This window comes from Camelus dromedarius, chromosome 9 (genome assembly GCF_036321535.1).
Source record: "Camelus dromedarius isolate mCamDro1 chromosome 9, mCamDro1.pat, whole genome shotgun sequence".
In the NCBI taxonomy this organism is placed as follows: domain Eukaryota; kingdom Metazoa; phylum Chordata; class Mammalia; order Artiodactyla; family Camelidae; genus Camelus; species Camelus dromedarius.
Window position 1 is genome coordinate 70771488 of NC_087444.1, and position 26630 is coordinate 70798117.

Genomic DNA, 26630 nt, shown 5'->3' on the forward strand with positions numbered 1-26630 from the left:
TTCCCGAAGTGAGAGGTTGATGGTGTATTTTCCGTGAAGGCGGTGCGTCAGTTCCGTGTCTCACTGACTCCTCCGAACTTCCTGGATCTATGCTTGGGACCCGCGACGACCCGGCAGTCGGTTTAGGGGAAAAGAATCCACGGCAGAGAGCGCAGGTATGGGGGCTCCTAGGGCGGCGGTGTCCGTTCCCCTCGGCGGAGCCTCTGTGCGTTTGAGGCATTCTCACGACCCAGAGAGAGGGCGGGCTCTGGTCGCGTATCCGCTGAGTTGAGAGTTTCCGCGGCTCTCTGCTCTCCCAGTCCGCCTCCCTGCATCTTCCACGCGTGCTCCTATTTTCCTCGCATTGGGAGTTAATTTCCTTGTGCCTCCTGTTGCTTTTCTTTATAATATTAGGCTATTACCTTCCTAATAGAATTCTTTTGGGAATTGAGAGGTGGTACACCTAGAGGTCTAAACCAGTTCCTGGCTCGTAGTGAATGGTGATCTTTCCTTAGTGTTGTTTTCCCCACGAGCGGTCAGGTCCCCGGGTTAGGGTCAGAGATACAGCTTCAGTGAGTGACCTTATTCTTTTCTCTATCCCTGCGTGACACTGGATAATCCCAGACTGCATCTGACTTTTTTGAGGGGGAAGGTAAGGGTTGCTTTCAGATTGCTCGTGGGGAGTGGGGAGACTTTTAACTTTATCTGGGACCGCGACTCGTTGGTGGCATTTCATAGCATTCGTTCTTTCCCCAGCGTGACTTCTCCAAAAGGACTACACGGAGGTAGAGGCAGTGACTCCAGGGCTACTGACAGCAAAGCTCCACCTAAGTGGGACTTGACACTTTTTTTTACAATAATATTCACGTCAATCAGAGGATGTGTAGGAAGTGTAATTGGACACGGGTATTGATAATAGTTGATTCTTAACTAGTAACTTCAACGATGACAGCTTTATACAAATAAATACATTAAGCCACACCATGATTGTGAAGAAATAGTGCTTTTTTCCTTTTCTGTAAAATGATACTGAGACCCAGGGAGCTGGAAGTTAGTTGCCAATAGTCACCCCTCTAGTAAGCGACTGAGCTGGGGTTGGAATTCAGGCAGTCTGATTCCAGAGCTTGAATTCATAATCTCTTGGATGTAGTCTCCTTAAATCGTAGGAACCAAGTGGAATCAGGCCCTGTAGCTAGGACTTGATTGTGAGGGACCTTAAAAGCAAAGCAAATGGGCTTGGACTTTTCTATGAGTTTTTAAAAACGTTGTCAACTATTTTGCTTCACTTGTTACAAATAATATTCCATAGTCTTAAAGAACCATGCCGTTGTGGATCATTCACCAATTGCAGAAATATCTTAGGAAAAAAATTATTTTAAATACTTATCAATCCAGGATGTAAAGATAGCAACTGTTAAGCTTCTAATGCATTTCTGTTTATTGGTTCTTTTGATATATAAACATTTGGTTCTTTTGTTTATAAACATTTTACAATTTGTTTTATCATCCTTTTCTGAATGGTTTTTACCTCATGTGTTTTAACTATGGAAATTTCCAAACACTGACAAGAAAGAATAAACAAATGGACTTCCATATAATTTCACAATCATCCTTACTATTCTCATTAATATTGTTATTCCTGTGACTGTTTTTGATTTTTAAAAACTTTTTTTATATAATTTTAAACCTATAGAAGAGTTGCAGAAATAGAGTAAGGAACTCTCATATACTTGTTACCCAAATTCACCAACTGTTTACATTCTGCCTGTCTGCTCTGTGCTCCATCAGCCAGATGACACCAAGAATGTACCTGTATTCAGTGGCAACTGGTCTTAGCTTTCTGCATGAAGGATGCCGGCATGTCCTGGGTGATCAGGAGGTGTCTTGTTAAGAGGGATTTAGAGAAGACTGATTAGAGGATTTCAGCATCACATGCTTGGTAATATTAGACACTATACTAGAGGATAGTATGTATCTACTAGGTATCTATTGAGTTATTGGTAATTGTAGCTAGCAGGTAACAGTAGATAATGCTGGATGGTACATTAGATGATGTACTGATATATAATCCAGGGTCCTATATTTATTTTGTTCTGTTTTTCATTGGAAGTCTTCATAATTGAGTTTCCTTCAGTTCAAAGTCCAGGTTTGTGCCTTTCCTTAAGTTGTAGATTTGTTTATAAACATTTCGCAGAACTTTTGTCATACTTTCTTCATGTTCTTCTTTAACACAGAATGATTCCACAGCCTTTGTCTTTTTCATTCTTGAAACCCCTATTTTATCCCCTCCTTTCCCCCTTTGGTAACCGTAAGTTTGTTTTCTATGTCTGTGAGTCTATTCCTGTTTTGTAAGTAAGTTCATTTGTATCATTTTTTAGATTCCACATATAAGTGATATCATATGGTATTTGTCTTTCTAGTTTTGCTAATTTAAATGATTTGTAGATTAACACTTATTTTTACCAACTTGAGATACGGGGTACATATTTTAGAATTCCCCCATTTCAGGTGTACAAATCAATGATTTTTTTGTAACTTTGCTGGGTAGGGCCACCATCGCCATGATACAGTTTAGAACATTTTCATTTCGCTAGTTGGATTCCTCAGTTAATCCTCTTTCTCTCCACGGGTACCCGGGCTACCACTCACCTACTTTCTGTCTCCATAGATTTGCCTATTCTGGATATTTCATATAAATGGAATTGTACAGTATGACGTCTTTTGTGTCTGTCTTCTCTTGCTCTCCACAGTGTTTGCAAGATTCATCTGTGTTGTAGTGTAATCAGTACTTCATTCCTTGCAGTTGGCATGTGAACACTCCATTGTATGGATCTTGCCGCAGTTTGTCTGTTCATTCACGCCTGGGCCGACATTTCGGTTGTTTCTGGCTTTAGGTTATGAGTCATGAGCTGTGATCACGCATATGCTTGTTCACAGTCCAGGTCAGGGCAGGTGAGCAGCATCCCAGGCCACTCTTTGATGTCTTTTTCCTGCCTTCCCAGGCACCCTGCTGTGCACAGTTTTGACTTCCCAGGATCTGTGTCCCTTGGGACTCTGCTTGTCCCCAGAAGTGGGAGGAACAATGACCACGTTCAAGGTGAGTAGGGCCAGCCTTTCTCACTTTCAAAATTCCATCCCATTACTCAGATTGTCGCACGCTTTTCTTGGGACGACTCAAGCAGAACAACAGGCATTGGAAGGCCTGTTCTGCCCCCAGCTCTTACTTTGCCCTTTGAGTTCTCTTTGCATTTGTTTTTATTTTTTGCTTTATTTTATTATTTATTTTATGGAGAAGAAAAACTTCTAGAAATACACGACTCTCCCACTTCGCTACTTCTCTTTGGACAGACTAGCTTTTTTTATTTTCTTGTACTCTTCCTCAGAGACATTCATAACTGTATTTGTATTCATGGTATACATCTAATTTCATCTACTTGTTTGTGTATTTTTTACTAGAGAATTTTTTAATCTTTTTTTTAATTGAACTATAGTTAATTTACAGTGTTGTATTAGTTTCAGATGTACAGCAAAGTGATTCAGTTATGTCTGTATATGCGTGTATATATATTTCCTTTTTCAGATTCTTTCCCATAATAGGTTATTACAGGATATTAAGTATAGTTCCCTGTGCTATGTATAGTTTTATATATAGTAGTTTTATATATTTATATATATAGTGTGTGTGTATATATATATCTTTTTATATATAGTAGTATGTATATGTTAATCCCAAACTCCTAATTTATCCCTTCCTCACCCCTGCTTTTGCCCTCTGGTAACCATAAATTTGTTTTCTATGTCTGTGAGTCTGTTTCTGTTTTGTAAATAAGTTCATTTGTATCATTTTTAAAGATTACACATATAAGTGGTATCATATGGTATTTTTCTTTCTTTGTCTGATTTACCTAACTTAGTGTGATAATCTCTAGGTCCATCCATGTAGCTGCAAATGGCAATATTTCATTCTTTTTTATGGCTGAGTAATAGTCCATTGTTTACATACACTACACCTTCTTTATCCATTCATCTGTTGATGGACATTCAGGTTGCTTCCATGTCTTGGCTGTTGTGAAAAGTGCTGCTGTGAGCATTGGGGTGCATACAGCTTTTTGAATTAGAGTTTTCTACAAATAGATGCCCAGGAGTGGGATTGCAGGATCATAGGTTAACTCTATTTTTAGTTTTTTAAGGAACGTCCATACTGTTCTCCTGAGTGGCTGCAGCAGTTTGCATTCCCACCAGCAGTAGTATATATACATCTAATTCTAAATTGTGACTTCTTTCCTTTAATACTATATAACGTTCATTTTTTAATGGATACTCTGCAGTCCCATTGAATTGATGTACCTTTTCATTTTTAACTACTTCCTACCTGTAGACATTTAGGTGGCTTAGGAATTTGATGGTTTTAAGCAATACTGAGTGATTGCTTTCCTGCATAAAGCCCTTCCCCCCAAAATCAGCTCTGAAAGCAATCTGCCAATTTTTTGTCCTCATAGGCTGTGAGCTCAGTATAGACAGAGTACATTTGGTATGTGTCGTGTTGGCTGTTTTCTAGGTAGAATATCCGAATACGAGCTCCAACTGCTGCTTCACACAAACACGTTTTATTCATTAGGCACTTATACTGTGCCATTTACTCTTCCAAGTGCTGTAGATATTCCCTCATTTAATCCTTGAAAGAAGTCTGTCATGTAAGGACCACTCTACAGAGAGGAAACTCAGGCATGCAGGCACACTTGTCCAAGGTCACACAGCTAGTAAGGGTTAGGGCCGCCCAGACCTTTGGGAATCGTGCGGAGGCGTGCTGGTCCCAGAGCGGGACACTGTATGCTCCAATTAGGTGTACTGTGTGCAAGATGGGAACCCTCGTCTCCAGGAAGACCTCAGAACCAGGGAGGGATCTGCAACCTGTGGAACTCAGAGAATAGAAATGTTGTCACGAAAGCCCTTTATGGGGCAAGAAGTCCTTTAAGAAGGAAAATCTGGCTTCCAACCTCATGAGTAGTTTATATGGACCAATTCAAGGCAGCCAGTCACCTTCCAAGTTTGAAATGCCCTCAACCCCTTAAATTTTGCCCCAAACTGTGGATCAAGTAGATTGATTTGAGAGCCTTGCCTCCTGCCTCTTTGTCAGTGGACTTTACAATAAAGCTTTTTCACAAAAAAAAAAGAGAGAGAGATGTGGTGTGTGCCTTGAGGATACATAGGACGAACTACATAGCTCTCCCACACAGGTTCCTAAAAGCATGTTAGTTTTTCTGATAGAAAAATATCAGAATTTGACACTAAAGAAAAGGGCTAGCTTTTCTGTCACAGGAGGGTTTGTGTGTCTAAGAGGAAGAAGGCAGGTGCTATCAAATATGTCTGGATTAAATCGCTCAACTCTTCTGGGGACAAATAGCAATATTCACAAAAAAGTAAAATGCATGTAGCCCAGGATACACGTTTAGGGTTTCAGGGGGTTACTTGTAAGTAGACTCAATGAGGTTACAAAATATATACAAAGACTGTTATCACTGCTGCATTTGGGATGTGGCTGAGGAAAATCAGCGTGTGGCATTGGCAGGAGAGAAAGAGAAGGGTCAGGGAGTCTACAGATTGACTTATGTGCCTCAGAATCTGGACTCACTTCTCACCCATCCTCACCACCACCTCAGTGCTGTCTGTTTTCAAGTGGCCATTGATTGTAACATTGAGGTTGCGTGTGTTTGGTGTTGTAGGAGGCAGTGACTTTCAAGGACGTGGCCGTGGTCTTCACAGAGGAGGAGCTGAGGCTGCTGGACTCCACCCAGAGGGAGCTGTACCAGGACGTGATGCTGGAGAACTTCCGGAACCTGGTCTCCGTGGGTGAGCACAGGCTAAACCTCTCTAACTAAATGTCAGCTCCCTGGTCTGGCTTTGTGTCCTCAGGTGTTGAAGGGGTCTTGAAATGGTCCCCTTGCATTGGTGGACCTGACTTTTATGCCAACGATTTTTCTTTATTGTACATCTTTTTTATTTTATTTTTTATTGATGTATAATCAGTTTACAGTGTTTCATCAATTTCTGGTGTACAACATAATGTTTTAGTCATACATATATATATTCATTTTCATATTCTTTTTGATACATATACATGTGTTCATTTTCATATTCTTTTTCATTATAGATTACTACAAGATATTGAATATAGTTCTCTGTCCTATACAGTATAAATTTGTTGTCTATTTTATATATGGTAGTTAGTATCTGCAAATCTCGAACTCCCAATTTATCCCTTCCCACCCCCTTCCCCCACTGGTAACCATAAGTTTGTTTTCTGTGTCTGTGAGTCTGTTTCTGTTTTGTAAATACGTTCATTTGTGTCTTTTTTTTTAGATTCCACATATAAATGATATCATGTGTTATTTTTCTTTTTCTTTCTGTCTTATTTCACTTAGAATGACCATCTCCAGGTCCATCTATGTTGCAGCAAATGGCATTAATTTATTCTTTTTTATGTCTGAGTAATACTCCATTGTGTATATATACCACAACTTCAGCTTCTTCATCCAGTCGTCTGTCAGTGGCATTAGTTGCTTCTGTGTCTTGGCTATTGTATATAGTGCTGCTGTGAACACTGGGGTGCATGTATCTTTTTGAATTTGAGTTCTCTCTGGATATACGCCCTGGAGCGGGATTGCAGATCATATTATGCCAGCAATTTTTAAGGAAATAAAATAAGATAGAAAAATATCAGAATTTGTAAGGAAGAATGGAATCCATTGCAGCAAAAACTCTAGCCAATTAAGTGAATGATATAAGAACCGAGGGGAGGAGAGTTAATGAAAATAGACATTAGTGAGAAACAGGTTTTTGTAATACTTATGCATATGTGTCTACGTCTTGAAATGTCAGTGTTTCTTCAAGTACATCGTGTTTTGAAAAACATCGGTTTTGATTAATTGATCAACATTAAATTCAGGAATCTAAATTTCCATATAATTATACCTTTGGTGTATTCATTTTAAATAAGTAACTTTTCATGTTCACAGGGTGTCACCCCTTCAAACATGATATATTCCACTTAGAAAAGGCAGATGGACTTTGGTGGGTAAAGACAGCAGCCCAAAGAGAAAGGAAGTCAGGTAAGAACCGGGTGGATGGGAGTCCCTGTGGATGCTCTCCCACGTATCTGACTTCTCTCCAGCCATTTTGCTCTCATCTGCTCCATCTGCACACCTCTTTGCTGAATTCTTTCAGTCACCTTCGTACTGGTTGCCCCTCTGCCACTCCTCCCCTCTTATAGTCTGTTCTCCGTGTAGCAGCCAAAGTGATCCTTAGGAAATGTAAGTCAGGTTATAATTCCTCTATTAAACCCTTTATGGCTTCTTATTTTTCTTAAAGTTAAAACCTCTTAAAGTGGCTCCTGGACTCCTCCAGACTCTGCTCTTGGTTGTCCCTCCCCCCACCCCACCAAGCCTTCTTGATGCATCTCCCCTTCTGTCCCTCTTCCTCCATCTCTTGCAGCCACACTGGCCTCCCCGCTGTCCTCAAACCTGCCAGGGATGCCGTGTCACCCGTGGCTGCCCTGACAAACTACCACAGACCTCATGGCTTAGCACAGCACACGTTGATTGCCTCACGGTTCTAGAGGTCAGAGGTGTGGTATGGTTCTTACTGGGCTGAAGTCAACTGAGGGGTTTTATGGGATGCTACATGGATACTGGCCAACTAGACCTCTTGGTTTCCATTGTCAGGCAAACCAGAACACGTGGTACACAATGGAAGAGACAAACTGAACATTCTCTGGACTCATTCTAGTCTCACACTCTCTCCTGAATGTGAAATCTTGAAAACCCTGAACAGAGTCTTCAGATGTTCACGTCTCTGAATTTTGTGTCTTTACAGAAGGAAAGATCCCAAGTGAGATGGAGGCTGTTCCAGAAGCAGGACCACATGGAGAGTGTCCCTGCTGGCAGACGTGGCATCAGATTGCCAGTGACTTAAGCAGGTGTCAAGACTCCATGATAAAAAGTTCTGAGTTCCACAGGCAAGGCGACTCACCTGGCCAGGGTGGGGCAGGACTGGCTTTAACTCACATAGGCCAGAAACTTTACCCATGTAATGAGTGTGAAAAAGCTTTCACCGATGTCTCCCACTTTGATCTTCACCAACAAATGCACTCAGGAGAGAAGTCTCATACGTGTAGTGTGTGTGGAAAAAGCTTCTGTTACAGCTCAGCACTTCGTATTCATCAGAGAGTCCACTTGGGAGAGAAACGCTATAAATGTGATGAGTGTGGGAAGGAATTCAGTCAGAGCACACAGCTGCAAACTCATCAGAAAGTCCACACCATCGAGAAGCCATTCAAATGTGAGCAGTGTGGGAAAGGCTTCAGCCGTCGGTCCACACTTACTGTTCACTGTAAATTACACACGGGAGAGAAGCCTTACAGTTGTGACGAATGTGGAAGGGCCTTCATTCATGCTTCGCACCTGCAGGAACATCAGAGAATCCACACTGGGGAGAAACCGTTCAAATGTGATATATGCAGTAAGAACTTCCGCCGTAGATCAGCACTTAACAGTCACTGTATGGTCCACACCGGGGAGAAACCATACAAATGTGAGGAGTGCGGGAAGTGTTTCACTTGTAGCTCCAATCTTCATATCCACCAGAGAGTCCACACAGGAGAGAAACCTTATAAGTGTGAAGAATGCGGTAAGTGCTTCATTCAGCCTTCACAATTTCAGGCCCATCGGAGAATCCACACTGGAGAGAAGCCATATGTATGTCAAGTGTGTGGTAAAGGCTTCATTTACAGTTCAAGTTTTCAAGCCCATCAGGGAGTCCACACAGGAGAGAAACCATACAAATGCGGTGAGTGTGGGAAGAGCTTCAGGATGAAAATCCATTATCAGGTTCATCTGGTCGTCCACACAGGGGAGAAACCCTACAAATGTGAGGTGTGTGGGAAGGGCTTCCGTCAGAGTTCGTATCTCAAAATCCATCAGAAGGCCCACAGCGTAGAGAAACCTTTCAAGTGTGAGGAGTGCGGGCAGGGCTTCAATCAGAGTTCCCGACTCCAGATTCACCAGCTGACGCACACCGGTGAGAAACCATACAAATGTGAAGAGTGCGGGAAGGGATTCAGTCGTAGAGCAGATCTTAAAATTCACTGCAGAATCCACACAGGAGAGAAACCGTATAATTGTGAGGAGTGTGGGAAGGTTTTCAGTCAGGCCTCTCATCTCCTGACCCATCAGCGAGTCCATAGCGGAGAAAAACCATTCAAATGTGAGGAGTGTGGGAAAAGCTTCAGCCGCAGCTCACACCTTCAGGCCCATCAGAAAGTCCACACTGGAGAAAAGCCGTACAAATGTGAGGAGTGTGGGAAGGGCTTCAAGTGGAGCTTGAATCTTGACATGCACCAGAGGGTCCACACGGGAGAGAAACCCTACAAGTGTGGGGAGTGTGGGAAGCACTTCAGTCAGGCCTCGAGTCTTCAGCTTCACCAGAGCGTCCACACTGGGGAGAAGCCGTACAGATGTGATGTGTGTGGGAAGGTCTTCAGTCGGTCTTCACAGCTTCAGTATCACAGGCGCGTTCACACAGGGGAGAAGCCTTACAAGTGTGAGGCGTGTGGTAAGAGCTTCAGCTGGCGCTCCAATCTTGTGAGTCATCACAAAATTCACACAGGCGATGCATTTTACGAAAGTGACGAGAGTGGTCAGAACCTCAAGGAACTATCAGAGGAAGGAAGTCCTACAGAATGATGCTTTCAGAACCCTCATGTGCTGCCTGAGTTCTTGTCATCATTAGGTCTCAGAGGAGAGAAAATATTGGAGGTTAGTCGGTGTGGAAGCAGTCGCTGAACAGAGCCCAGTTCTCTCTAGACGGCACAGCAGAGAACCCTTCTAAGTGGTGCAGTGGGGGCTGCTGTCAGAACTGTGACATGTCACTTCGGAGATAGGACTTAGAAGGGAAAAGAGTTTGGCCTGGCCTTTAGCAAAAGCATAGGGACGGGCTCGTCAGAATCTCTGTCCTTAGAGTGTGAGCTCGAGGAGGGCAGGGACCTGCCTTCTCGGTCTCCCCCGTCTTAACACTGCCTAGCGCTTGCAGGTGTGCTCAGTGCTTGGCTGTCAAGTAATCCAAAAGGCGAAAAGGTACAACATATGAAAATTATATCCAGAGGAGGAAACCCGCAAAATAAGATTAATTCAGGAAAGGAACATTTGTTGAGATGCAGAAAACCACTCGGTATGACAGTCCATGAAATTAACGTGGTGTTAGTCGGTTGCAGTTGGCGTCTTTCCTCCCACAGCGTCTGTTCTACAGGTCAGGGGATTATTTGGGGCCCTGTCTGGTTTTCCAAGGATTGTGTCTAGTGTAAACTGAACTATCTCATGATTTTTTTTTCTAACAATGCAGACTGAAAAATAGTGGTTAACTCTACAACAGCAGGTTAAATGCATATTATACAATTGATTTTTGTCTATCAGTGTTAAGGCAGGGCTTACTGTAACACTTTGAAAGCATCGCAGGTGGTTACCAATGACAAGCATGTTCTTAGTCGATCTGGAGATTTTTATGGATTTCTAATTGTCTGTGTTTTCAGCCAGAAATGTTTGCATTCTAATTATGGTAGCATTTCTTCTTTAAGAACTTCTCAGGGGTCTTTGCCATAGTCTTCCCCCACATCCATGGGGCAAATCACCAGAAAACTTGCAGGAATTTGGTCAAATTATCAAATGTATTACTGAGGTGAGACTGGCATTTATATGCTTTTCCCTATTGGTAGCAGGAAAGCATGGTTTGGGGAAAGGAGAACATATCAGAATATAGATTGTACATCTCTTGCAACTGGAAATCATATCATTGGATGCTATGATTATGAAATTAAAATACCAAAAAATTGAGCACCACATCCATGATGTCACTGAATTTTTTAATTGAAATAAATGTGCATCTGTAGAAATTCGAGTTTTGCTATATTCCTGTGTGAATCTGAAGCCATTAAAATTATGGCAGATACCTGTAATGGCAGAAAAAATACATAATCCAGACTTTGAGAGATCACAGATTGTAGTCTTCTTGATATAATCAACCATAAATCTTTGTGTGTGTGTGCGTGCGCACATGTATGTGTATGTGCATAAAGTAATTTGTAAAAGATACTCTTCCATAGTGGATTTCCTTGGCAAGGAACATTTTACAGGTTTTTTTCCATTTTTTAATTTCAGGTTATGTTTTCATTTTTCACTGAACATTGAATATTACCAAAGTAGTAAATTCTTACAACAGAATTTGAAAAAGTACTACATATTTTTTTTAAGTACTGAATAATTATCCCTTGCAGTTAAGACCTCTTAATATGATTGTTCTATATTGTCATTTAGGTTGTAAGATCAAAATTAAGGTATGGACTCTGGAAGGCAATTTCTTTTTTTTTTGTTTGTTTTGGTTTTTCTTTGGGGGAGGTTGGGGTTTGCTTTTCGGGAGGCAATTAGGTATTTATTTATTTATAATGGAGATACTGGGGATTGAACCCAGGATCTCAAGCATGCTAGGCATGCACTCTGCCACTGAGCCAAACCCTTCCCCGTGGGAGGCAATTTCAAAAGGAAAAAATTCTCAGATTCTTTTCCATACACATTTAAGTTGATGAGTTTCAACAATTGAATCTTTTTTAAAAACATTTTTTATTGAAGTACAGTTGATTTACAATGTATTAGTTTCTGGTGTACAGCATAGTGATTCAGTTATACATATACTTTTTCATATTCTTTTTTTATTGAAATATAGTAAGTTTACAATGTGGCAATTTCTGGTGTACAGCATAATGTTTCAGTCATACATATATATACATGTATTCCTTTTTATACTCTTTCATTTCAGGTTACTAAAAGCTGTTAAATATAGTTCCCTGTGCTCTACAGTAGGACCTTGTTGTTTATGTATTTGTACATAATAGTTTGTATCTGCCGATCAAAAACTCCCAATTTATCCCTCCCTCCCTTCTCTCCCTCCTGGTAACCATACGTTTGTTTTCTATGTCTGTGAGTCTCTTTCTGTTTCAACAATTGAATGTTTGTAAGTTATGCTACACTTTAATTATAAATCCATAACAGGGAGAGGACAAATCCTGGAGCTAGAAACAAAATGGATGTACATATATTCTGGAGGTTTGTTTTTTTTTTAAAGGTTTCCTGTGAAAGGATGTACATGAGGAGAGAACATAGCATAATAGTGGAGGACGCTCTGGATGTGGAGCCAGTAAAGACAAAGGACAAAGCCGGTTTGGTTGTCATTCCATACTCAGACACAGTGGTGATATTTTCAGTGTAATTGGTTAAAGGGCTTTACTCATCACCAAGTTACAGCTGACCCTTGAACAATATAGGTTTGAACTGGGCAGGTCCACTGATAAGACAAAATTTTAAAATAGTACTGCAGTGCTACACAGTTTGTGGTTGATTGAACCCATGGAAGCAGGACTGCAGATACAGAGGAGCCACAGATATAGAGGTCTGACCATAAGTTATTTATATATATGGAGAGAGAGAGATAGAGCATGAGTGCACGTGCTAGGTGTTTACAGAAGTAGATGCAGATGTGTGTGGGTGTACAAACACGTGTATGTGGTGTAAGTAAGCATATATATCCACATACCTATTTCAGGGCTAGAGCAGGAAAAGTACAAAATAATCATGGAAAAATTTTGCTGTGCAAGAAAGTGGGAAAGAGCAATGGTACATATAAAAAGATCCAGCTCAAAAGGATTCACACTGGGGAAATCTGAGCAATTTGACCATAAAAAGAAATAATTAGCAAAATAAAATATGAATTAAAAAGGAGAGAGGGAAAGAAGGAAGGAAAGAAGCAAGGAAGGAAGGGCTCTTATAGTAGAATGCCCAGCCATAAGTATAGTGTTGCACGAAAATGTGCTACAGCTCAGCGTTACAGCTCGGTTTTACAGCTCAGTTGTGACACCTGGATCCTGGCCAGAGAGCACCTGGAGAGTTGGAGGACTCAGGTTTATTATGTCAGCCGGCCCAGAGGAATTAACACTCCAAGCTCTGGACCCGGTCTGTAGGTTTACACAGGCTCTTACAGGCTGCCAGTTTACACTTTGCAACATCATATGCAAGTAAGGTATAACAAAAGTTGACTAATTAGGAACAAACTTTGTAGAAATGGACCAATCAGGAGGGAGAGAAATAGCCAATCAGGAGTGAGCTCAGGGAACCAACAGAATTTTAGGGGTAAGGAAGCCGTTTCAGAGGCAAAAAGTGAGATAGAGCTTCCCAGTCAGGGAACCGGATGGTGCTGGCAGGAGCTTAGTGGCCCTGCGTGGGGGTCCTGCTGATCTTTTTATGGGCTTCCCACCTCAATAGAAGGAATTATATAATTTAAAAATCATTTACAACTATCATAGTAATAATTGATTCTGGCAAGAATAATCAATGAATTCTAAAACTGTTGGTTAAAAGTTAATAAGTAGGAGGAGGATGCTACAAAGCCCAAAATGCCTCTCCACAAAGTAGTGTTAATTTCAAAAGGAAATATAGTAGGTGTATCATGGAGAAATTTGGTGAACACGACCTTAGCCAAGATGTTCACATTATCAATAATAGAACAAGTCAACATTTTTAGACCTCCTGATATGTGCTGAGAATCTCAGGACACATTGTTGCTTCAGTATTAGTCCTGCTGAAAATATGCAACCAAATATAATGACAAGGAAAACCCAAATTAAGAGACAGTCTACTTCATACTGATGACTGCTGGGAGCATAATTGACCAAAGGTCCCATCTTCTGTGCTCAAATCCATCACCACGTTTGCACGGAGACCCACAACTGCTCCTGGTGGACTCAGCAGGAATCCTAAGGTAGGTGCATTTTTGGAGGCCAAGACTCTTCCGTCCAATGACTTTTTTTTTTTTTTTAAGAACAGCCTGGAGGAATTTTACTTAGATTACAAAGCAGTCTAGGGTGATTCACCAAATCTTTCTTCCAAATCTCCTTCATTCAAAGTCAGACTTACACCATGATCTGATGGTTCTGCCAACCTCCCAGAGCTCCCTGCCATTTTCTCTCAGATGTGTCCCCTAATAAAACATTTGTTCATTAAAGTCTTTCTTAGCATCTTGCAGTCTACTTCTTGGAGGACCAGGACAAAATACCCCTTTTTGGCTCATTCTAGTAATGTCACTTTCCATATGGTAATCACTAACTTGTAATGGCATAGGTTCATTTAGCCTGTTTTGTATTTTATATAAATGGAATTATACAATATGTACTATTTTGTGTCTAGCTTCACTTGCTCAACATTATGTCCATGATGTGCATCCATGTTGTTAGGAGTGTATAACTGATTCACTTTCATTGGTGGATATTATTGCAGTGGGTAAACATACCAAAATCTATTTATTCATTCCGTTAGTGATGGATATTGGCTAATCTTTCCAGTCACAGTTAGTGCTGATGTGAACAATCTAGAACATGTCTTGTGCCTAATGTATGATATACTTTATCTGAGGGATCTTTCTATGGTTGGAACCAGTTATAAGGTGTATGTTCAACTTTAGTAGATATGGTTGACCCTTGAAGAACACACAGGACTTAGGGGAAGGAAGGAAGAGAATGAAAGGAGAGAGAAAGAAAAGGAAAGGGAGGGAAAGGAAATTGTTGATAGGTGAATTATTTTTTCTAAAAATATATCCCATCTAAATTTACATATATATTTTTATAAAGTTGTTCACCACAACCTCCTATATTTAATGATGGTCACTTATAAAATTTCTGACTTTGGCAGTTTTTCATATCTGTCTTTTTTCTTGGTCATTCTCACCACACTTTTTATCAGTTCTATTGTTTATGCATAGGATGATCTTTTGGTGTGTGTGAGTGTGTGTGTGTGTAGGATCTACTTTATTTTGTTTGTTTTGTATTTCACGAATCTGCTGTTATTTTCTACCATCTGCCTTCTTTGGCTTTATTATTCATTTATCATCCTGAAATGGATGTTTTCTGAATCAATTTTCAGCTTCCTTTCTATTTTAATACATGCATTTAAGGCTCAACATTTTCCTCTATGTATGTGTTAAAATCTCCAGAACCAATTATGAATTTGAATCTTTCTTTTAATGGCTGTCAATTTCCCCTTTATAAAGTATGAACTGAAATTATTAGTTTCTAGTAACTTGAAACTTTTATCACTATGAACTGTCCCTCCGTCTGTCAAGTAGTACTTTTTTTTCCCCTTAAAGTTCACTTGGACAAATATCAGTATCACAAATATTATAATTACAGAAATAACTTGAGACTTAGGATGATGGTATCTTTCTTTTCTAGAAACGATTTTCACTTGCTTCTGCAAGGGTTGGAAAATGCTAACAAAACACGTTCACCTTTCCGCAGTTTCAGGGATTGAGGTGTTTTGGCGTTTGACTTCAGTTCCTGCCAAAGAAAGCCCAGTTTCCTCCTGCTCTTTTTCCAACGGTGAAACTCTTTGGGGTTTAGAAAGAGGCCTCTGCGGTAGGCAATGCATTTATGTCGTTTAGCACCCTTGAACATGTCCAACGTGCTACTGAGCTTGTAAGCCTTAAAATAAACAGAATCTACACTCTTCTAAGGCCGACACGCGAACAAGATTTTTGCCCCACACCTTCTCCGGGATTCCGGGAAGTGAAAACCAGGAGAGTAGGGCACTTCCGCGTCAGCCGGCGAGGCTTCGCCCGTTAGTACAGTCCAGGAGGGCGGTACTGTAGCCAGTGCACACACGCTCCCCTTGCATTCTGGGACATGTAGTCCAGAGCTCTGTGTAGTCCCACATACTGCCGCTACAATGAGGCCACTGTAACCGGTTTCCCCGTGGAATTCTGGGAAATGTAGTTCAGGTGCTTCGGATAGCGGCAGGCACTTCCGCCCCAAGAGGACTGCGTAGCAGCCATCTTTTCCCTGATTAGAGTGATTCACGTCAGCTATTTATGATCTGTTCAGACTTCCCCAAAACGCGCCTGGGGCCAAAATTAGCGACCTTTCATTTGGGGAGAAAGAGGAGAAGCGGCTCAAGGCGGAGGTTTGGGGATCGAGAGTGGTGGTGTGCGTCCCCCTGGGAGGAGCTTCTTTCCGTTTAATGCGTCCCCGGGATGGGGCGGGCTCAGGTCGTGCTTCTCGGGTTTGAGGGTCTCCGGGGCTTAACGCACCACTAACCGTCTCCCATCTATGAGCTAGCCCTACCACTTCCTACAGCATCAAACTAGGTGAGTTACTTAACCCCTCTGTGCCTCCATTTGCTGTTCTGTAGAAGGGAGATTAAAGTAATGCCTTCCTAATACAGTGTTTTGAGGAAAAAAGGAGACAATACAAGTAAAAGGTTTACAACGGCCTGACACCTTGATTGTTGTGATTAATACTATCGTAATTCTCCGAGAAGCACCCATCTATCAGTGAGGTTCTGTGAGCGTAGGAAGCTGAATTGTCCTCGACTCGTGACCTGTTTTGGAAGGAGAGAGCTTCTAGCTGGTAGCGGGGGGTATGAATTACAGGGGATGGAAACACAATCCTGGTATTTCACAACCTCCTTTCCTTCCCCGGCCCTGACTTCTCAGAAAGTACTGCACGGAGGACTTGGCACTCTTCTCCTTAAGATGTTCACATAAATTGTAGAACGTATGGGACAGAAACTTGGGCATAGGTAATGATTATAACTAAGCCATCGTCTCTAAGTTTCATTCGAAAAACTTTGTACAGATGAACATATTCTGTCACACAGTGGCGGCTCTGTGAAGTGGGGCTGCTATTTTCTCTACTTTAAAGATGGTGGAGATGGAGGCAGGGAACACAGCCTGTTGGCCGGTGCTCACCCAGATGGTAGGAGGCAGAGCTGGGGTTGGAACCTAGGCAGTCTGAGTCCAGCACCTGATTGTATTAATCTCTTTGGTATATTCTCCTTGAGCATAGGGAGCTGGCTAAAATTTTTGTGAAAGTAGGTGGGACTTAATTGTGGGGACCTTGAGAGCAAGATTTAGGCTATTATATGAGTTTTTACAGATTTTCTCAACTGGGTCGTTTACTTTATTTCAAATAATATTTATATTATAGGAGTGACGTAATCATTGTGGAAAATGCAGATATACATAAAGAAAAATGTTAATTACCCATCACCTTAAGCTGTAGAAATAACAGTTGTTAATGTTTTAGTGCCTTTTTGTCTGGTTACTCTGTGTGTGTTTCAGTTTCATGGAAGCTGTTTTCTTTGGAACTGATGTTACGGTTCCATGCTGCTCAGATTGTGGTCCACAAACCAGTGGCATTGGCACTGGCATCACTCGTGTAGAAATGCACATCATTGGACCCCATATGAGACCTTCTGATTTAGAATTTCCGTGTATGGGACCCAGGAGTCTGAATTCTAACCAGATCTTGCGGTAATTCCTATGCACGTGAAAATTCGAGAAGCTCAGGAAAGGGTCTTGTCTGGAAACTGGGGCCTACCTATAAAATTGTCCCTGCTGGGTGTCCCAGATAAAACTGAGCTGGATATCCCGGAGCCCTACTCAGTCCAGTGATTTTATTCCCCAACGAATTATTGTCAACTGTCAGGTCTCCTTGCAAAATCCTGACCTAAGCAAAAGGCAGCTGGCAAATAATGAGTCAAAATGGAAGGAATTAGAAGTTGTGAAGATGTATTTTCCCAAACTATGGGGAGTGGATTCATTGCCATCTTTTGTACTAGAGGGCTTCTGTTTGAAGGGGGAAGATGAACTAGGAGTTACTGGTAGTGACACTAGATATTTTTGCTATAGTCGTCATCATTGGACCTACTACTACTGTTACTACTATGACTGTTTCCTAATTTCTTTAACTTTTTATTTTTATATAATTTCAAACACATAAAAAAGTTGCAAAAGTAGTATAAGGAAGTCTCATATATTCTTTACGCAGAATCATCAATTATTTATGTTTTGCCCCTTTGCTTCTTTGTGACCATCAGCCAGAAACCACCAGGAATGTCCCTGTAATCGAAGAGCTGAGTTGTTTCAGTTGACGGAGCTGAGAAAGCCCACACGCCACGGTAAGAGGCAGTTAGGCGGGGCTGCTCACAGGGTTTTGGCTTGTGTTTGCTGAGTTGGGGAGGGTTTTAGGCAGGGAGGGTTTATTCTGGATTGGATGCTGTCAAGAGTCAGATGCAATTTGATGACTGAATATCTCAGTACTTTTTGTCCAGTAGATGGGAGAAACAAAATGAGACTGGAGTTGTCACCGCTGTTCAGGAAGTAATCACTCCTGTTAGCTGAGAGGGGCAGTTCTTTGGTTATTTTTGTCATTGTAGAATGCCTCTGCATTATGGGATGGCTTATCTTTTTCTTGTTCAGCACAATTCTTGTTTCTCAGTTAAAAACACCGAGTCCTAGCTGTTGCTGCTCTTAGCTGTCCGTGCTGTGTAGTTTTTTCTCTTTCACAGCTGTATCATGTTTATATATTTTTTTGTTTGCTGAACCAGTTGAGAACAAGCTAAAGACTGATCAAAATGAGATTAATTACATTGACAACACAGTTACCTAATCCGCAATCCATAAATTTTTTCTGTTTTCCTAATACAGTCTTTGAGAGCTAGTTTTCTTTCCTAATTAAGGGTCCAGTCCAGTTATATGCACTATGCTTAGTTTTTGTTTCATTAGTCTCCTTCAATCTAGAATGATTCCTCAGACTTTATTTTCCTTTCTGGCTCTTGATATTTTTGAAGAGCATTGGCCATTTATATTGTAAAATGTCCCCTTTTTTGGTTTGCTTGATATTTGTTCACAGTGAGATTCAGGTTATGCGTCATCAGCAGGGATGCCGCAGGAGTGGTGAGGCATCCTTCTCAGGGCATCATCCGAAGCCAATGTCAGTTTGTGGGTTTGTCCCAACTGGTGGTTTCAACTTTGTTTTCTTGGCTAAGGTGTCTGCCATGTTACTGGTTTTTTTTTTTTTTTGTGCAACAGTGTGGCTATCTTATTCCTCCCCCAACTTTCCCCGATGTTTAGCATCCATTGATTTTCTAACTATCTTTGATTCTACAGTCACTAGTTTGCATCTTGCCGTAGGAAGAGCTTTCTCTTCTCATCCATTTATTTCTTGTACATTCATCTATTTATAACTACATATTTATAACTCAGATTCTTGTCGTTTTCATTTAAATTAGGTACAGGGTGTCAAATAGTTTTGTTGTTGTTGCAGAATCTTGGCTTTTACTAGTTTTCTTCACCTCTGTGCATAGTTGTCAAAAGAGTACTCCCTGTTTAAAAAGAAACAAAAGCGAGGAAAGCATAGCTTAATGGTAGAGTGCATGCTTAGCATGCACAAAGTCCTGGATTCAATCCCCAGTACCATCATTTAAAAAATTAAAAAAAAAATAGAAACAACATATTGTTACACCTTTTATAAAAAGTCGTCCATGTCAATTTAAGTATATTGCTGAGGTAACAAAATTCTTAGGAAGACAACCAGAGATTTTGAGAAATCTAAAGACTCTTGCATGACAGAGCAACAACCTGGGAACTCCACGTGTCTTACAGTATTCTGTTGGGAGAACTTGCCTTTATAAGGATAGTTTCAAACTATAAAATATCATCTGCTTTACTGCAGTTGCTGAGAAGTAAGAAACCCTGACAATGTTCTCAGAGCTTTCTACCTCACAGCAGTCCTACGAGGTGGATACCACTATTCCTCCCCCCACTTGCAGGTGACAGATTTGAGACAAAGAGACGTTAATAATTTGCTGAAGATGACACTGCTGGTGAAAGGCCTCGCTAGGATTTCAGCCCATGCATATTGACTCCATAGCCTACTCTTGTTTTTTTAATCGAAGTATAGTCAGTTTACAATGTTGTGTTAATTTCTGGTGTACAGCATAGTGATTCGGTTATGTGTGTGTATGTATGTATATTCCTTTTCATATTCTTTTTCATTGTAGGCTATTACGAGGTATTGTATATAGTTCCCTGTGCTGTACAGTAGGTCCTTGTTTATCTAGTTAATATATATAGTAGTTAGTATCTGCAAATCCCAAGCTCCCAATTTATCCCTCCCCACCCCCTTTCTCTCCCAGTAACCATAAGTTTGTTTTTTGTGTCTGTGAGTCTGTTTCTGTTTTGCAAATAAGTTCATTTGTCTCACTTTTTCAGATTCTGCATATAAGTGATATCATATGATATTTGTCTTTCTTTGACTTACTTTACCTATTGTGACAATCTCCAGGTCCATCCATGTTGCTGTACATGGCATTATTTTATTCTTTTTTATGGCTGAGTAGTATTCCATTGTATGTATATATACCACAACTTCTTTACGTGGTCATCTGTCAGTGGACATCTAGGTTGCTTCCATGTCTTGGCCTCCATAGCCTCCTCTTATGTTGTCTAGTTTACACCATACCGGGGATGAGAATGACCACTGTGGAAGCTGCAGGCACATCGTGATGGGGCCACTGTGTGTGTTTGGGTGGGTTGTTCCTTGAACTAGCTCCAGGCTCATGGGGGCATCTGGTATCCATGCTGGGCTCTGCTCATCAAGCACAGTCAGCTGCAGCCACCTCGAGGACTGGGTGCCTTGCTGATTCACAGCGAGCAGCCATGTGGCTAGTGACATTCTTGACCAGTGTCCATTGACTTCTGTATCCTTTCCTGTCTTCCCAGGGCTCTGCATGTCCCCAGAAGGAAAGAGGAAATGAGCACTTTCCAAGTGAGTATGGCTTGCCTTTCTTGCTGTTAAAAAGGCCAGTTAGTACTCAAAGATTGGACACAAGTTTTTATTTTTCAAGGAGAGTCAAGGTGTATGAGGACCTGAGTGCGTCACGTGCTTTTTTTAAATCCCTGTTAAGTTTAATTAGTTTTGGTTTCAGTTTTTATTTTATTTCATCTTTATTTCGCAAGTGAAAGAAAAATTAATAGAAATGAAGAACATCTACTTACTTCTCTACTTACAAATTAGCCTCTTATATTATTGTATTATAATATATATTATAATACTGTATAATAGTGCACATTCTAAATTTGTACATATGCATTATAAAATTGTATAATAATACATAATACAATATAATGTATTACAATGTATTATATTTCTGTAACCTCTTTTTTTAGGGGGAGGTAATTAGGTTTATTTATCATTTTTTTAGAGGAGGTACTGGGGCTCAAACCCAGGACCTCGTGCATGCTAAGCACACACTCTACCACTTGAGTTATACTGTGTCCCCTGTAATCTCTTAATCATATGTATTCATAGCCATGCATTTGTATTTATAACAAATACACTTTAAAATTTTTTTCATTTGATACTATACAACACTTTCTTTTTTTTAATTTATTTTTTATTTTTTGACATTCACTTTCAATTGCTTTTTCATGTTCCCGCAAACTTATGTACCTATTTTTTTTTTTTAAGTATTCTCTACTCATAGACACTTCGTTTAGGACTTTTACTGTTTTAGGAACACTACAGTGACAGTGTTCCTGATCGAATCTTTTTCTCAAAAAAAATCCATTCTGAAAAATATTGCCCCCATTTGCCCTTAACGAACTGTGGCTTCTGTGCAGTGCCCCGGGTGTTTCGGATAGAACATCCAAGCAGGGCAGGGCACAGCACGATCGCACTGCTGCTTCACACAGAGGAAGTAGGTCTTGTTAGCTGTTTTCTCACTTGCAGAGCAACAGCCTGTCTCCTCCGTGCCTGAGTCATATCCTGTGTGTATTTTATTTACTGGTTGGTTTGTTTTCCCATTTTTCTTAATCAAAGTAATACATGACCTTAGTTTTAAAAGACCCAGTGGTCCTTAAAGGATTTGTTATTGCATTGATACCTCAGAACAATCGTATAAAGAGGTGCATGGTTTCCTCTTTATTTTATTTTATTTTATTTTTTATTTATTTAATTTTTTAAACATTCTTTATTGAGTTGTAATAATTTTACAGTGTTATGTCAAATCCTCTTCATTTTAAATATAAAGAAAAGGAATTGTGAGAAGTTAAGAACCAGCTCAGGCTTCCCTAGAAACCCGAGGATCTGGAGGCAGAGAACTGCACTCGAGCAAGAGACAGGGAAAGAGAGTTTCCCTGGGAGGCCGGGCACACCCTCTTGGTTCATTTCCACACATGCCACCCCTCCTCACCTGGTTCCCTCTGTGGGAAGGCAGGTGCCGTCGTGTGCCCCTGGGACTAAATTGGGAAAAATTTCTGGGGCACTTGGCAATATTAAATAAAAAGTAAGACCTCTTCAGTTCAGGAGGCAGCAGTTAGAATTTTAGGGAGTTTACTGAGAGCATCAGGTGAGTACACAAACTTTCTCTTTCACAGCAGCACTTGGGGTGAGGCCGAGGAGAGCCAGTGTGTGGCACTGGCAGGAGAGGAGGAGGGGGGCTGGGAAGTCTACAGATGGCACGGGAGCCACAGCAGCTTCCCACCCATCCTCCTCACCTTATTGGCACCACCCCTCTTCTGTGGACATGGCGTTTATCGTATTGTTTGTTGCAGGAGGCAGTGACCTTCAAGGATGTGGCTGTGGCCTTCACGGAGGAGGAGCTGGGGCTGCTGGACTCCACCCAGAGGAAGCTGTACCAGGACGTCATGGTGGAAAACTTCAGGAACCTGGTCTCAGTAGGTGAGGACAGCCTTTCTCTGGAGTGTCTTTGTGACCTTGGCATTTTAAGGCTTTGGGACCCTTAAAATGGTTCCCTGAGTTTGGGGACCAGACTGCCAGTTCCTGTGCAACACAAGGGGGTCTTTCTAAACAGGATGTTTTAGGTCTTTTTCTTTTGTGTTTTGTGGAAGAACTGTAAATGGATAGGATGCTGCTGCACCTTGTCTGTTTTTTTCAGGTTTCATTCCTGTCCCTTAGTGGATTAGGAAGCCAATTTATTGAGTCCTATGTGCAATTTTTAAAATATAGGAAATATCAGCGCTTCTTAGGGAAGGTAGAACACGCTGCAGCAAGAACTCTGGCCGATTGCATGAGTGGTGTGAGAGCCAGTGGGAACGGATTTAATGAAAATAGAAATTGCTTAGAAATAGATCATTCAGCCTTCATTTTAATAATACATATTTTTACACATCTGGGTCATGAAGTAAATGCTGTTTCTTCAGTGGGTCACGATACAAAGTTTGAAAGACACCGCTTTCAATCTCTTGAATACACAGTTGGAGATCAAATTTCCAGTGAATTTTAGCTCTAGCATGTTCATTTTAACTTGTGACTTTGTTCTCAGGACATCAACCCTTCAAACGAGATACATCGCATATAGAAAGAGAAGAGAGGCTTTGGATGACGAATACAGCATCCCAGATGGAGAGAAATTTTGGTAAGAACCAAGCGGTTACAAGTTCTTGTAATTAATTCTCTGTTTTGCTTCTCATCGTGCCAGTGCTGTCCGCCACCTGGTCCAGATCAGAAATCTCTTTCTTGGGTTATTGCATGGTCTGTACTGGTTGCCTGCTCTCACCCTTCTCCTGTAGCCTGTTCTTTAACTGGCAGTCAGACTGATCTTTTGTGACTCTAAGGCAGGTTATGTGAGTTCTCTGTTCAAGATTCTCTTATGGCTTATTTTACTTAGAGTAAAAACCACTTAAGGTGGCTTCTTGAGTCCTCTGTGGTCTGCTGTTCGGCCCCCACTACCTCTCTGAGCACATCTCCTGTCCTCTGTCTTGGCTCTGTCTTTTCCACATGTATTGTCCTCCCTGCTGCTTCTCAGACCTGCAAAGGATGCTTATGCCTCACGGCCCTTTATGTATCCACCCCTCTGCCTGGAATACTCTTTTCACCTGCAATCCTTCAGGACTCTTTACTTCATTCAGCTCACTCACTTTTAATGTCATAAGAGGGCTGTCCTTGACCATCCTATTGAAACTACAGTCTCCTCTTTATTATTCTCTCTGCCCTGCCTAATTTTGTATCCAAGCATTGGTCATCACTCAGGTATATTTTTGTTCATTTGTTTCTCACCTCTCTCCTCACTGGAGTGTAATCCCCAAGGGTAGAGGAATTTTGTCTGTTACGGCAGTGTCAAAGCTGTGAGCACAACAAAACGCTTGCCTTTACTGGTACTGCGTTAAGGTAGGAGTGGCATGTTAATTTTTGAAAAATGACTTAAATAGTATGTCAGATGGTGATTTTATTTTCAACGGGTTTTATTAACGCTAAGTATTTGGGAGTTTAATGGACCATCTCTTGATCTCTGTCAGTATACAAACCAAAGGACTTCATAGGTGGTGAAAAAGAAAAGATGAACCATGCTGACGTTCATTAAAGTCTTACACTGTGTCTTAAGTGTAAAGTCTCAAATCTGTAAACAGAGCTATCAGTTGTCCACATCTCTGAGTTCTCTGTCCTTACAGGAGAAGACCATCCAAGTGAGTTGAGAACTGTTCAAGACAGAAGATCACATGAAGAGCTTTCCTGCTGGCAAATCTGGCAACAGATTGCAAATGACTTAACCAGATGTCACGACTCCACGGTAAATAGTTGTCAGTTCCACAAACAAGGTGATTCCCCCTGTCAGGTTGGGGTAGGGCTATCAATTCCAATTTCTGAAGATAAGAACTATATATTAAATGATAAAGTAGATGGTCCCAATGGTCCAGGGAATCCAGAGTTTGCCCAGGATTCTTGGAGGAAGACTTCCTTGACCAAGTCACAGAATTATCAAGATGGATACCAGCAAATTGCCATGAAAAATAAACTGTGTCAGGGTAAAGAGGATATTGACACCACCAGTTGGATTTCTCATCACCTTGATCATGGAGTATACAAAAGTGCAAAGTCTTACAGCCACAATGATTATGGAAAAGACAGCATAAGGATTTCAACATCAGATCAGAATAGAGTGATTGGCACAAGACAAAAACCCTACCAGTGTCATGAATGTAGAGAAACCTTCACCAGTCTCTCCACCTTTGACCTGCACCAGCAATTACACTCAAAAGAGAACTCTCATGTGTGCCGTAAGTGTGGAAAGGGCTTCTGTTACAGCTCAGTTCTCCACATTCATCAGAGAGTTCACGTGGGAGAAAAACACAGTAAGTGTGATGCATGTGGAAAGGAATTCAGTCAGAGCTCCCATCTGCAAACTCATCAGAAAGTCCACACCATAAAGAAACCATTCACGTGTGAAGAATGTGGGAAAGGCTTCAGTCGTAGATCAGCACTGACTGTTCATCGCAAAGTCCACACAGGAGAGAAACCTTATAATTGTAAGGAGTGTGGGAGGGCCTTCAGTCAGGCCTCTCATCTTCAGGACCATCAGAGAGTCCACACTGGGGAGAAACCGTTCAAATGTGATGCATGTGGTAAGAGCTTCAGTCGGAATTCACATCTTCAGTCCCACCGGAGAGTCCATACAGGAGAGAAACCATACAAATGTGAGGAATGTGGGAAGGGTTTCATTTGTAGCTCAAATCTGTACATTCATCAGAGGGTCCACACAGGAGAAAAGCCCTACAAATGTGAGAAATGTGGTAAAGGCTTTAGTCGGCCTTCAAGTCTTCAGGCCCATCAGGGAATCCACACTGGAGAGAAATCATACGTATGTAATGTGTGTGGTAAAGGCTTTACTTTGAGTTCAAACCTTCAGGCGCATCAAAGAGTCCACACAGGAGAGAAACCATACAAATGCGGTGAGTGTGGGAAGAGCTTCAGGAGGAACTCCCATTATCAGGTTCATCTGGTCGTCCACACAGGGGAGAAACCCTACAAATGTGAGGTGTGTGGGAAGGGCTTCAGTCAGAGTTCGTATCTTCAGATCCATCAGAAGGCCCACAGCGTAGAGAAACCTTTCAAGTGTGAGGAGTGCGGGCAGGGCTTCAATCAGAGTTCCCGACTCCAGATTCACCAGCTGACGCACACCGGTGAGAAACCATACAAATGTGAAGAGTGCGGGAAGGGATTCAGTCGTAGAGCAGATCTTAAAATTCACTGCAGAATCCACACAGGAGAGAAACCGTATAATTGTGAGGAGTGTGGGAAAGTCTTCAGGCAGGCCTCAAATCTTCTTGCCCATCAGCGAGTCCATAGCGGAGAAAAACCATTCAAATGTGAGGAGTGTGGGAAAAGCTTCGGTCGGAGTTCACACCTTCAGGCCCATCAGAAAGTCCACACTGGAGAAAAGCCGTACAAATGTGAGGAGTGTGGGAAGGGCTTCAAGTGGAGCTTGAATCTTGACATGCACCAGAGGGTCCACACGGGAGAGAAACCCTACAAGTGTGGGGAGTGTGGGAAGCACTTCAGTCAGGCCTCGAGTCTTCAGCTTCACCAGAGCGTCCACACTGGGGAGAAGCCATACAGATGTGACGTGTGTGGGAAGGTCTTCAGTCGGTCTTCACAACTACAGTCTCATCAGAGAGTTCACACAGGGGAGAAGCCTTACAAGTGTGAGATATGTGGTAAGAGCTTCAGTTGGCGATCAAATCTAACAATTCATCACAGAATCCATGCGGGTGATAAATCCTACAAAAGTGATAGGGGTGATAAGACCATCAGAGAGTCCACTCAGGAAAAAAGTTCTATAAAGTGATTAAAAAAATACTCAAGTGTCATGTGAATTCTTCCAATCATCAAGTTCAAGAGGAAAAACTCATTTGCTTCATTAAAGTCCGTGTTTCAGCCATAGCTCAACACGTCCCTGTAGTCAGGAGGCCACACAGCAGAG

General features: G+C 41.5%; 1 protein-coding gene across 4 annotated transcripts; it reads left to right on the forward strand.

Moving 5' to 3' along the window:
- Positions 1–26506, forward strand: LOC105090250 (zinc finger protein 234). Of its 4 annotated transcripts, XM_010981484.3 has the most exons (7): positions 1–155; positions 2982–3076; positions 5703–5829; positions 6996–7088; positions 7852–9621; positions 22252–22259; positions 24978–26506. In XM_010981484.3, the coding sequence occupies exons 2-7, from the start codon at positions 3062–3064 to the stop codon at positions 26493–26495; spliced, it is 3531 nt and encodes a 1176-aa protein (XP_010979786.3). In that variant the 5' UTR covers positions 1–155; positions 2982–3061; the 3' UTR covers positions 26496–26506. The 4 variants fall into 4 exon arrangements, with proteins under 4 accessions (XP_010979786.3, XP_064345476.1, XP_010979787.2 ...); XM_010981485.3 differs by lacking the exons at positions 1–155; positions 2982–3076; positions 5703–5829; ... (1 more) ...; positions 7852–9621; positions 22252–22259 and adding exons at positions 15883–16212; positions 17946–18026; positions 20632–20677; positions 22465–22591; positions 23196–23288 and having other exon boundaries at positions 24322–26506; XM_031458783.2 differs by lacking the exons at positions 1–155; positions 2982–3076; positions 5703–5829; ... (1 more) ...; positions 7852–9621; positions 22252–22259 and adding exons at positions 15883–16212; positions 17950–18026; positions 20632–20677; positions 22465–22591; positions 23196–23288 and having other exon boundaries at positions 24322–26506.
- Positions 26507–26630: the final 124 nt, after the last annotated feature.

Excerpts from the sequence above, each read along its gene's own strand:
- LOC105090250 (XM_010981484.3), top strand. Across the intron at positions 5,830-6,995 it reads CCGGAACCTGGTCTCCGTGG|GGTGTCACCCCTTCAAACAT; the intron begins GTGAGCACAGGC and ends TCATGTTCACAG. Across the intron at positions 7,089-7,851 it reads CCAAAGAGAAAGGAAGTCAG|AAGGAAAGATCCCAAGTGAG; the intron begins GTAAGAACCGGG and ends GTGTCTTTACAG.